Here is a 13,128-nt window from a genome sequence, read left to right as displayed (position 1 = left end):
GATATTTTTTTTTTACATTAGCACATATAAAACCTTCCCCCTGCTACCACCATTGCAGTCTGAAGTGGTACCTCTTCCACCCCAGGAATCTACAATCTCATTTTACAGCATGTGTAGACCGGGCTAAAGTATGCTAACAGGAAAGGGAAGTTCCATAACAGTAGAACAATGTAGCAGCTAATCACAGCCTCAAAAGTGGAACACGACAGAGAAAAACTAGTTGGCGGCAAGGAGGCCAATGTTGTTCCAAACTATGCAGTCCATGTGTGCAGACAGTAGAAAGAGCATTACTGTTTGGTTCCTTTCTAGTGAGTAAGGTTGCCAACAGTCTCAGGGGGGGATATCCTGCCCCTTTAAAAGAGGCATAGGAAAAGGCAGTTGGAGCTTTTCATGACATGGAGGTAAACCTTGACATCGGCCCCGGTCACACGGGCCGGATATCGCAGGGGGGAGGCATGGCTAATTGCCCCGGTGCAGTTTGATCCACAATTACACGATCAGACGTGCCGACGGCACACCACCAGTCCTTCCCTCGGTGCCGGCGGGTAAACGAGGGACCAGAGGGGAATTCCGCACGCCGGCGCGATCACATCACGGGTGTTTGGAGGCAGCCCATGGCAAACATTTACTAGTACCTTGGAGGTACTAGTTTTTTAACACGCATTGTCGGTGGTAAGCCACGGGTGCGCTCCACTTCCCTGATGTTGGGGTGTGATCACGCCCGGATAATCCACGCACCATCCGTCCCTCTCCCGCGGCAACTTTGCCGTGTGACCGGGGTCATCTTCTAGTAAATTGCAACCCATCAAGCATCTGTTAGGGAACAGGGCATTTTTTCCCCTCCAGCTTGATGGTAACCCTACCATGGAAATACCTACTGCTCTCTTGGAAGGCTGTGCCTTGTTCCCATTGACTTCTTACTGAATGGCCTTTGATGATTCTGGCAAGCCTTTTTATTAATTCGTAGTGATATTGGATGGCTACTGGGTTAGTGCCTTCAAGTTCAGCGTCCGGCTTTCGAAAGCTTGCTGCAGTGAGGGGGGGGGGCTATCAGAGGGCAATACCAAAATTTGCCAGGTACATCCCAATTGATTCCTTGGCAGAGTTCCATGGAAATGTTAGTTTACGTTCTCAGTCTGAATCTTCAGTAACTTCAGTAAATTTGAGACCAGTAGCACCTTAAAGACCAACAAAGTTTTCTACTTTTTGTGAGTCAAAGCGCTCTTTGTCAAATAGTATCTGCCACACATCTAAGTGAATATTGATTTGTGAAAGTGTATACCCTGGAAAACTTTGTTTAATTTTTAAGATGCTACTGGACTCAAATTTTGTTCTGTTACTGAAGACTAAATGGCTACCCACCTGATTAGTTTATAATAGCACCCAAGTGCTTTCTTGAATTTTTTGCATGCATGAAACCTTTAATTTGCAGTGATGGGAGTATATTTACTTTTGTTAAGTCTAATTAATTGTGCATGGCCTGAATTGAACGTTAATTGGTATTTTATTATTTGGGTAGGCTGCATAAGTTGAATTCAGATGTTGTTGAATGATTGATGGCATAACAAATTGTATTTGGTTGTTTTGTTTAATTAGCAAGTTTAGCAATGCAGTCCTATGCAAAGCTGCAACCTTCTAAAACAATTGAATTTTATGGGTTTAGGAATGTGCAACTCCCCTTAGGATGTCACTGGGAAATTACTTATGGATGCTAAAAGTTTAGTTTTCCAACCAAATATCTGTTCAATCTAAATATAAGTCTAGTCTGATCCAAAATGTACTGATAGCAATTACATTTGAAAAAATATATAAATATTTGTGTCTAAATTTGGCATTGACAAAACATTATGAGAAATCCAAACTGTATATGGAAAGATAGAGTTCAAAAATAAATTGGAAAATAAACTTGTTGATAGTGGTAAAACTAGAACAGCAAAAAGAATTCCTCCTATGTGGGAATGATTATTACATTTCTTAACTGTATAAGATGAAGATTTGGAAAGTACGGTACGTATAAATGATTTGTTAGCTGAGGTGGGCATGGATATCTTCTTACCTTTGAGAGAAAACTGATAATTTCTTAATTAATTCAGCAGACAGAGGAAATTGGGGAGGGCACATGGTTCAGTGGTAGAGTTTTACTTTTTATGCAGAATGTCCTGGGTTCAATCCCTAGCACCTCCAGTTACAAGGACTGGGTGAGAGGTAATGTGAAAGACCTCAGCCTGAGACCCTGGAGAGTGGCTATCAATCATTGGCCCCTGCCACACGGCAGAGAAAACACAGTGAAAAGCGTGGCTTTTAAAAGCCGCACCAAAGTTGCGACGCTGCGGCGGGATCCCATGGATCCCCGAAGCCATGGTGCGTCGCTCCCCAGCACGATCAGATGCTGGGGAGGAAGAGTCGGAGGGAAGGGGGAGGCTGCCGAACTGCGCATGCTCAAGCATGCGCAGTTCGGCTGGGGGCTGGGATGTGCCGGCGCAAGGACGCGCCGGCCGATCCCACGGCCGGTTTGAGGCGCTCTACTTCTGAAGAACCACCCAGGTAGGTGGTTCTTTTTAGTGCGGGTTTTCGGGCAGGAGGGACGGATCGGGGACGGGCAGGCAACGATTCCCAGATGTTGCCGTGGGATCACGCCCGTTTGCTCCGCCCCCGTTCTGTCTCGCTCCCGGACCAAAACCCCTCGTATGAACAGGGCCTGAGTAGACAATACTGACTTCGATGGACCAATGGTCTGATTCAGTATAAGGCAGCTTCCTGTGTGTTCATGTGAGAGGATTCAGTATTTAGACTGAAATCTTTTCTATTGGTTGAGAAAACATGCCAGACAGGATTTGCAGTAAATAGCTGATATAATGCATAGTTGAAGCCTCATCTGATGACTGATAATCCTTAGTTAATGTGCTATCAGATGTAAAGAATGAATGCTTTAGGAAAGAATAGCTAAAATAGATATAACTTAAGCTGATATTTTGTATGGTGATTATGAAAGGTTCCTTCTATGCAGCAGCAAGCATTGACGTGGTCTGCTAGTGAGAAGGACCAGCTTTCTACTGTGAGGGTGACTGAAGGCAGAGGAATGGGATTCCCACCCTTACCAGCAGTGTTCCCTCTAAACTGAGTTAGTGTGAGCTAGTTCAAAGTTTTTTAGCCTCCGGCTTACACATTTTTGTCTTAGCTCAGGAAGGAGGGCTCCAGAGCAAACTAATTTATGCAGTAGCCCAATCGCCCACTCACAACTTTAATGCTAGTAGCTCAAAATGTAGAATTTTTCCTCACAAGACTTCACAGCTTAGAGGGAGCATTGCTTACCAGAAACAATTGTGATATAGCAGTGGAGTCAAGGAGTGCCCATAGCCTCTGAAAGTGTGCAATTCCTGACCTGTAAGCTGCCCCCGGGAGGGGTACGTGTTACTGGCTTATGTGGCATTCCCCTTTGTAGGTGACAGAGCAACACATTTGGATCACCATTCCTATAACAGAGCAGCTTCAGAGATACTGCAGCGAACACAATCTGGCCCAAAGATCTGAATTTTCTCCCCATACATCCCAGAACATTTTTCTCTCCCCCAACCAATTTATCCCTGCCTTTCTCCACACTGCAGGTCCAAAAGCCTGGCTTTCCATGCTGTTCAGATGAAGAGCATTCATTCAGACAATGGGCAAGAGATGGAGAGTGGAGATGTTACAGGAGGCATGTCTTTCACAGATACCTTTTTGAGCCAGGAAAGTGACAAATTGCCTTCAGCTGCAGGCACTGAAGAGCCACAGCTGGAAAATGCTTTACTTTCACACCCAAGTATCAAATGTATAGAATCAGAGAATCCGCCAGAACCTGTTAAAGAAAACTGCTATGAGGGGAGCCCGAAGACAACAAAGCAACCTGTGGAATATCAAGATAAGCTTTACTTTCACTTAAAGGAAAATCTCTCTAAAGTGAAAGCATATGTTCTGGAGATGGGGAGGAAAATTCCACTCCCAGATGAATGTGTTATTGAAGGTAAGAGGCCTGAAACTTTGAAATAATGGAAGTATTAAAAACATTTTAGGACTCTCATATAAGCTGTCAACCAGTCTCCTCCAAGCAAAAGCTCTTTACACCACCTGAAACATGTATTCCCATAATGATGTCATCTTAAGAGGCATTGCTTTGAGATTTCCTTTTGCCGCTCTGTTGTTTCTGTTCTGCACTATGTTTTGTCCCCAGGAAGACCCATTTGCTGCCCTTGCACGCTGGCTGTAATCTCTCAGTAATACTGAAGGATGCACTAAGTGTGCTCAATGGTCTTGGGGTCCTTTTCATGTCCCTTGTGGATTCACCAGTGCATTACTGACATGTGTTGACATGGGATGACAGGTGTTGTTTTTTCCCCTTCCCAGTGAGTTGAAGGTGGCTTGAAGGGGGGATTATTGTGTGTATATTTTATGCTACTTTTGTCTCTGGTAAACAAGTTTCATAGATTTTTGTATTGTTCCCAAATCCTGCAAAACCTGTTTACCAGAGGCAACCATGGGATAATGTGTTTACACTCTGTTTACACCCCTTTCAGGTATCTTAGAAGTTATTGACTTTTCCAGCTTAAGGGCAATGATACATAAAGATGCCCAAAAGAAGCAGTTCAACTTTATAACCTATGTTAAGACTCTGATAGCAACAGGGGGGATGACACTCTTAAGCAATGCTGAAGGCATTCCCCTTCACAATGTTTTGATATTAGGATATCCCGATGAAAATTGTAGTCCCCAGTTCTGCTGTCTTTAGAGACATAGTTAGGTATTAGAGAGCCATGGGTCAAAAAATAGCTAAGCTGTGAACTCAGCAATGCAGACAGGTTGTTCAGTCAAGTTGTCTGGGGTGTCATGTGAATGCCCCAGTGGGGAACATGTTAGTACCTTGCGGGGGTCATGTGGGGGGGGGGACGCGGGGGGCCGCCATCCCCCCGGGTGAGGTGCGGGAGGGCGGGGCCTGGAGCTCCCTGCTGGTGCCCGCTGGAGGTCGCCGCCGGCTGTGGGGAGGACACACTTCCGGTGATGTCAGGGGGTGTGGCATATGCTAATGAGTTATGCTAATGAGTCCCCCTAGCTCTTTTTCTACGAAATGACCCCTGGTACCTTGGAAGACATGGACTTCATCTGGTAGCAGCCCTTAGGAACTCTGGGTTTTTCTGCATTCTCATTTTCCTTGCTTGTAAGACCTGTTTCTTGGGGGGGGGGTTGGTTCTGCACATGGTCAATGTGATATTACACCAGCGTGGCAGCTTCTTCTCAGGTACACAGGCAGTCCTTCATGTTCTCTGCTCAGCAAGCCTTCACCCCTTGATCTTTACCTTTTTTCTTTCCTTCTGGAGAAACTTTTGTCCTACACCTCAGCGTGTTCTGGGACAAAAAAATTGCACTGGTGGCACCGCGATACTTCCGGCTTGGCTGTCTTGGTTGGACCAGCTATGGTGTAGAGCTGCTGGAGAGCCCAAAGCAGCATGATTCCTGTCCTGATATGGGGACAGTGTATTTGTTTTGAATGATGGGAAAAGAGATTGGTTGTGAAAAACTGAGACCCAAAGTCATCTTGGGGGTTTATTCCATTAGAACATTTTTTCCATTACTTTTGTTCCTCCAAGTTATTTGCGCTATGTAATTAAGTCTATTCTAGCTGATATAGTCATCATGGGGAGATCTCATTTTTCACAGGAAGTATCTGTTAATTTTTAAGAGTTACCATGTGCATTGGAGTGTTGATTTCCTTGCCTTTCCTTTTGTTCCCTTAGAAGCTCATTGATTTACAAATCTTGAGCAACAGAAAAAAATGTCGTCTTCATTTTTTGGGTGCAAGGGATAAAAGGACTGAAATAAATTTTGTTACCACCAAATTAATCTTAGGATCATTGTCTCTAAGCAGATAAAACAGAGGTTCCAAAGTATAAGGTACTGCCTGATCCATAATAGGTGGCTTAATATACAAATCCCTAATAGTCTAAAAAAAACCCCAAAACAACAGCATTTAAGCAGAACGTGGAACAATGTGTCAATTTTATTAAGGCCACAGGGACAGATTGTGTGTCAGAATAAGGCACACTCAATAATCTTTCTTGTAGAAACTTGGAGGGTGAACAACGAGCTCTGAATAACAGACTTCCATCATCAGTTCCCAAAACTCACCTTTTAATTAGAGAAAAGGAGTGTTGATTTGGTAGCTTGCCACTTGAGGAATCTACCTCAAAATTCTATCATGATTTCACGTGATTTTTTGCTTTATGGTATTCTGAATGTTGCATTATTCTCCAGAGAAGTTGCTGCTGGCCATCAGTGTATCTAATTCTCAGTGTGGTCCCGTCTGTGGATACTTAAATTCAGAAATTGGAGCCATGGACAGACAAAAATGATCTTTCTACAAACCAGAGGAAAGCCCCAGGTTTGCAGAAAGGTTTGGAACAAAATATATTGTGGGTTTAAAAAACTGCAAAATAATGGAAGCAGTGCCTGTAGCTTTAAGAAACTAATACCCTTTGTGGCCATTGCTAGGCATTCACAGCAGCATTGCTAACCTTCCAGCCTTCCTTTCTGTCAATAAATGGTGGGAGGAGAGGAGGACGGAGGATTCTTTCCTGGGCTGTTTTGATCTTTGAAGGAGGGCTCATTGGGGCCTGGCCTGGCAGCAGGTACTAGTGCTACCACTGCCACCTAACTAGCATGACTCATTTAGGCCCTGCTGCTTACTACTATTCAACAGCAGCCACCCCATGAAATCCAGTGCTTTATAGTGGTTAGAGTTTCAGACTAGGATCTGCCATGGAAGCTCATTGGGTGACCTTGGGCCAGATACATATTCTCAGCATAATTTCCCTCACAGGGTTGTTTTGAGGGGGGGGAACCGAAAAGAGGAAAATAGTGCTTTGGGTTATTGTGGAGAAACGTGGGTTACAAAGGAAGTAAATAAATATTATATACAGCTGAAGGGAGGCAGATAAAAAAATGTATGTGGGTGAGAGGGAAGAAGACAAGCATGGAAAGCTGAGGATATGGGAATTGCCAGGAAGAAGAAAAGAGGAAATAGGATGGGGAGGGGGATACAGATGAAACCAAGGAGCCGCCACTACCATCACTATTGTCCATCTTAACCTGGCCCTGGAAGAGGGAACATCAGTGGTTCCTGGAGCAGATGATGCTGAGGAATAGAGCAGTGAAATACACCAGCTTGCGAAATAACATCTAGAGCACTTTATTTAGTAATTGGTTAATGTGATTTTATTTGTACTGTAGTGATCTTAAATGATTTGAAATATGTTTTATATTGGCGCAGGCCTCTTTGTAAGTTGCCCTGAGCCCGCGCAGCGGGGAGGGCGGGGTATAAATTGAATGAAATGAATAAAATAAATAAGGTGCCCTCCAAGTCCTTGCAGGTTCTCCACTGCTCAACTGGACCTGGCTCTATGTCCAGCACCACTCAACTGGGCCCAGTCCAGTCCAGCTAGACCTTAATAAAGCCCAATGGCCAGTACTAGGCAAATGTGCCTGGCCTGGTGACTAGCAGCCAGAACCACACAGTGTTTTTCCAAGGAGAGGCTACTAGGGGGAGGGAAGGGAAGGAAAGCTGAAGGCAGATAAAGGTGAGTTGGTTGGTAGATGGGAAGGAGAGAAAGAAGCAGGAAAGGGAGAAAAGCTATAGGGGTTTTCAGGAAGAAAGAGGAAACAGTGTGAGTGGAGAGAATAGGATGCCCCCTCTGAGTCCCCCACTTGTAGAGTTCTGATTCCAAACCATTTGAAAGAATGAAGATTATCCAGCTGTCTGTATGTCTGTGTTCTTTCAAAGGGCTGACATCTACAAGTTCCTCTAGACAGCTTTCAGTGACTTATGGGATAAGAAACCTCCAAAGTTCTGAGAGAAGGGATGCTGGGAAACATACTGCCATGGGGAAGTTTGTTTAAATAAGTCCTTTACATCATGCAATATGGATTCATGCTTGCACAATCAACATTCATTGCAAGTGACTATGCCGGTCACATCATCAGCTTGGACCAGGGGGAGCTATATAGTGTAGACCAGGCCTTAGACAGACCTGACTCTGGTGAGGTCAGTAGGAAATGCAGAAGCTGCTATTATGTCCCTCTTTGGCAGTCAGTTTCTGTATATAGGGTTACCAGATCCAGTGAGAAACTCCTGGAGGTTTGGGGATGGAGCCTGAAGAGGACAGGGATCTCAGTGGGGTACAAGGCCATAAAGTCCACCCTCCAAAACATCCATCTTCTCCAGGGGAACAGATGAGCTGTAGTTCTGGGGAATCCCCAGGTCCCACCTGGAGGCTAGCATCCCTGTCTGGGTTGTTAGCCAAATTGCCTTGAATTCTTAATTAATATTGGGGAAGTTATGTTTATTAATTGGCAATAGGCAAATTAGGGAGCAAACACCATTGTATTCAGAAGTCCCACCTTTACTGTACTTACCAGAACAGACACAGAGATTGTAATTGGTAAAATATAATGTCCTTTACTGAAGGAGATATATCATTCAAACAATACACAAGCACACACACACTTATACAGATTCTAGGAAATAAAGATAGATAATAAGCACGTTTGCATTAGCAGGATATTCATTGATTGGGCAATAGTTACATGTCCTTGCTGATTGAGTTGTTCCATTGGAAGAATGGAGGGGTTAAGAATAGAAAATGGGAAACACGTGCTCTGAACTGGCAGAACCGCGTGGACTCTAGCTGCAGATCTAGAGTTTAAAGATGGAGATAGGGTGTTTGGATATCAAGCGGGACATAAGAGGGTTAAAGCTTCGATAGGGGTCGTGGAGAGGTAGAGAGAGAGACCATGTGGTCGGGTAGCACCTTTTATAATGTGGTGAGGGGGCAGGCTAGGCTGGCCACATCCCCCTGTGACACCTCCTGTTAGTCCGTCCCATAAAACATATTATTGGTTGGAAGGAAAGGGGGAGGAGAGCTAGGGGTTGGTCAATATTGAGAGCTAGTAACTTAATCTAGGGACTTGCACCTGGATGAAGAGTCATTGAATCATTGGGCTAGGGCTATTGTCTCTTGATGACCCTAGCCAGGTCATTGATGGGCGAACAATTAATTGCCAAGCAACTGCAGGGAGAGCCTCTTGAGTACATGCAGAGTTGTAGGTAGCTGGAGGAGGGGAAAAGGGGTTTCCTATGTGTGTCAAATAGAGCTCCTAATGGCGTTTGGCGCTTTCTGTCCTCATGCTTGGGCATGGCGTGGCGTTATGCAGACAAAGGAACTGGTCCATCTCACATCAGGTAAGAGGGCAGGTAACCTTGAAGGACCACTGGAACAGCAACGCAAAGGAAGTTTTTCTTCTCTCAGGTGTGGAGTCTCAATGGGCATCATATTGGTTCACCTTGCAATACAGTCCCTTAATCATATCTTTGCATAGTCCATTTCTATAACTTATGAGTTATAGTTCATAAGAGCACATTAAGTGCCTTGCCGGGCAACAGGGTGCCATAGGATGAGATGCTGTGTTACTAATAGGGGTGTGCAAAAAAGCGCTCCCCCCCCCCTGATTCGGGTCTATTGGACCCGGAAAATATCAGTATTCCTGAATACCAATATCGGTTTTGTGCTGGGATTTGGGTAAATATTCAGGAAACCCAAATTTATTTGGCTCCATTATACCCATTAAGTGCCTTGCCGGGCAACAGGGTGCCATAGGATGAGATGCTGTGTTACTAATAGGGGTGTGCAAAAAAGTGCTCCCCTCCCCTGATTCGGGTCTATTGGACCCGGAAAATATCAGTATTCCTGAATACCAATATCGGTTTTGTGCTGGGATTTGGGTAAATATTCAGGAAACCCAAATTTATTTGGCTCCATTATACCCTATGGGGACCATCCCCATAGGGTATAATGGAGAAGGGATTTAAAGTTTAAATGCTTGCTGAGTTTACTTACTGAGTCATGCTACTACCATGGCGCAACTTGGCAAGAGAGGTCAGAAGGCATTTAAGGAGACTGTGGTCTCTAAATGCCTTCTAGCCTCACCTGAATAAAAGCCAAATAATATCAGCTTTTATTCAGGTGGAGCTATTTTGGTAGCTGAATCTCTCTGTATCTCTGATCTGTATTCGGCCAGATAAATACCCAAAAAATACTGATAAGGTATTTTTTTCGGGTGTTTATTCTGCTTGGTATATACTGAGCACATACCCCTAGTTACTGATGTTTTAAGAATCTTCAGATGAACGTATGGACCAGGAGAATGTATTTGCTTGATTCAAAACTAGCATGACTTTTTTATTTAGAGTTTTCACACATTTTATTAGAGAACTTGATATCTGCCATTAGTCAATGCAATTGTCTGAAGATGCTTGAAACTGTAATATTATATTAAGCATTTGCAAATAATCCATCTTTAGTGTCCCTTTTCATATAGTGAATACTTAACACATATTCCCTTGCTTCTTTCTGGTGTGCCAAAATAAACTTAACATCCCTACTATGGTAGTCATTTTAACCATGTCATTATTGTGAAGTTCACTTTTCCTGATGCAATTTCCTGGAAATTCCTATAGAAAGATTCTTCAGACAAATTCCCAGAACATGGACACATTGTAAGATTGATGTGATTCATTCTTCATGCATTCACAGAACTGCACTCATGCCGATTACACAGGGGATATAGCTAGTTAATATTTCAGATATTCCATAAACCACTTATTCTGAGACATGGCAGTAATTCAATCTCCCATAATTTCTGCATTGGCATAGCAGGAGTTACACATTGTTTTTCTTGTTGTATTCTAAGAGTCTGCTTATAAGTTATGGCCATGAATACACAGCTGGTTTCATTACCTAAACTGGAATTTGTTACAATTTGATTAGTAATAAACTGTGGAGCAAAGTGAAAAATGGCATTCTTAAACCACTTGAAGGTATACTTCTTTTGAATCACACATTGGTGTGTTGCAACATGTCTGTATTGCAGTGTACAATTAATAAATACAAGGAGTTCTCACAAATGACCTTTAAGCCCAGCTAATTTGCCCAGATCTTTCATCAGCTTATGGTCATTAACTGTAGTATCTGATTCTTGATCACTTAGCAAGGTTGGGAGTTGAATTCCAAAAGGTTCAGCTTTCTGTCTTGCAATTCAGTTCCAGAAAGTAGTTGGAGGGACTGTTGCTTAGCACCATTGCATTTGTCAGTGAAGCTCCACTGAATTCCATTTTGTCCCCCATCTTTTTAAACATCTACATGACCCCTCTAGGAGACGTCATCTGTTAGTTTGGTGTAAAGTGCTGTCAGTATGCATACTCCTTTTCAGCTAGTTCTGGATAAGCATTGGATGTAGGGGAGTGTAGTTGGATATTTCTGACCCAATAGAATGCCCAGTATTTAATGGGTCAGATCAGGAATACCAGATTCTGCTCCCGCATCCCTGACATGATTCCTGTATTACCACTCTAGATAATATCAGAATCAAGAATCTTGTTGAGGACTCAGGTGAAGCTAGGGAGGAGGGAGTGATCCCCAGCTAGTCAGTGGTACCTGTGCCCTTTAAACTTCAAAGGCCCATCATTTCCCCCATTGAAAATTATGTGGAGATGCACCACCAATCGGCTGGAGTGGTTCCTCTGACTAATGGATGGTAGACCTGGCCTCCAGAATTTTTCACTTTGAACAGACCAGAATCAGGTTTTGATGAACAGACTTAAAATTCTGAGTAGACATACTTCAGATTGCGCTTAAAATACCTTGAACTGCCCCTGCGTCTACATGTATTCATATTTGAATGGCTTTTGTTACAATACCAGATGAATTGGTACATTGATTCCTCCTATAACAATAACTCTAAGGATATATCACTAGACTTTACATCACTCCATATTAACTCAGAATGTGCTGAGCAAATAAATGTGATCCAAACTATGTGGTGATTAGAGTTATAAGGAACTGATTCAGCCAGATCATGAACAGCCCATATAACCAATATCACTGAGTGCAGTTTCTATTAAGAGCAATCATGTGGAATATACATGATTATGAGGATTTCTTCCATGCTGATTGGCAAAAATAAAGATCTGCCAATGTATACATATGTGCATACTGTTTTCAGTTTTGAAAGGTAATACTAGGTGAAATGTATTATTGAAAATGAGCCCATAGTTTCTCCCAGTAGTTTATGTTTTACCCTAAAAAGATCATGAAATAGCTATAGAATGCAACTTATGGTATCTGGCTAGCAGCAGGATAAAGTTTCAAGCTACTCTGAGACTATTTACATCAGTGTCTGTCCCCCTTACATTCTTGATCCAAACCAAACCACCTCCCAGACACAAAGCCAAAACTCCTTCTCCCTTCCCAACAGAAAGTTCCATAGGGAGCCACTAGTTACAAGGTGAGACCCCCTCAGTGATTAGTAATTGAGGGCCAAATTAATCCCTCCCTAGATAGGAAAACATGGAAAGGCTCTTAATTTGCTTTCGATTTTCCGAGTGGAGGATTAGTGCTTTCATTATAATATCAGTAGTGTTGCCATTGGTGCCAAAATTAGCTAAATCAACCCATTAGTGTGTGTTACCCTTTCCATATAATGTGTACAAGACTTCTGAGTCTGGAACTTAAATAATAATAATAATAATAATAATAATAATAATAATAATAATAATCCAGCCTTGTTCTTTTTTCTTCCTTTCTTTTGGCATAGCAAAAACACAACTGGTTTCTAGAAACGCTGGGCTTCATCTCTGCAAGTTTGTGGTTGTACTGAGCTAGCAGGGGCCCATATGTTTTCAATCACTCTTTGGCTCATGCCATGCCTAAATGTATCAAAAAGGTTCCAGAAGCAAGCACTGCAGGGGAGCAGTGATCTTTTCCATCTATTTCCATCATATGGTACTAATTATCTCACAGTACAGCATAAAACATAACACCAACCAAATTCAGGCCCAGGGCACTCTTGCCCTTCTTTTTTAGGGGGGAATTCTATTGTACTTTCAATCAAGTTTTTACTGGTTAGGATTTATCGCAGAGAATAAACAATGAGAAACAAGTCAACACTGGCAGAGCTTAGATGGAATTTTACAGTTTATTGTACCAATTCACTTTTTAAAATTTTAATTGTAACAGTAATGTACCTATGGAAAGTGACACTATCGAC

The 13,128-nt window shown here is 42.9% G+C and overlaps 1 protein-coding gene across 1 annotated transcript in view; it reads left to right on the top strand.

Annotated features, from left to right (window-relative positions):
- The window catches only part of VEPH1 (ventricular zone expressed PH domain containing 1), a 147,103-nt gene that overhangs the window by 68,118 nt on the left and 65,857 nt on the right, over window positions 1–13,128 (top strand). The window contains exon 7 of the mRNA XM_015409553.1: window positions 3,606–4,000. Coding sequence (XP_015265039.1) covers window positions 3,606–4,000 — 395 coding nt within the window. The remainder of the gene's footprint in view (window positions 1–3,605; window positions 4,001–13,128) is intronic.

Source organism: Gekko japonicus, unplaced genomic scaffold (assembly GCF_001447785.1).
Source record: "Gekko japonicus isolate JY-2015 unplaced genomic scaffold, Gekko_japonicus_V1.1 scaffold1446, whole genome shotgun sequence".
Classification (NCBI taxonomy): Eukaryota; Metazoa; Chordata; class Lepidosauria; order Squamata; family Gekkonidae; genus Gekko; species Gekko japonicus.
The sequence above is the reverse complement of the archived record's forward strand: the minus strand, read 5'-3'. Positions and strand labels throughout refer to the sequence as shown.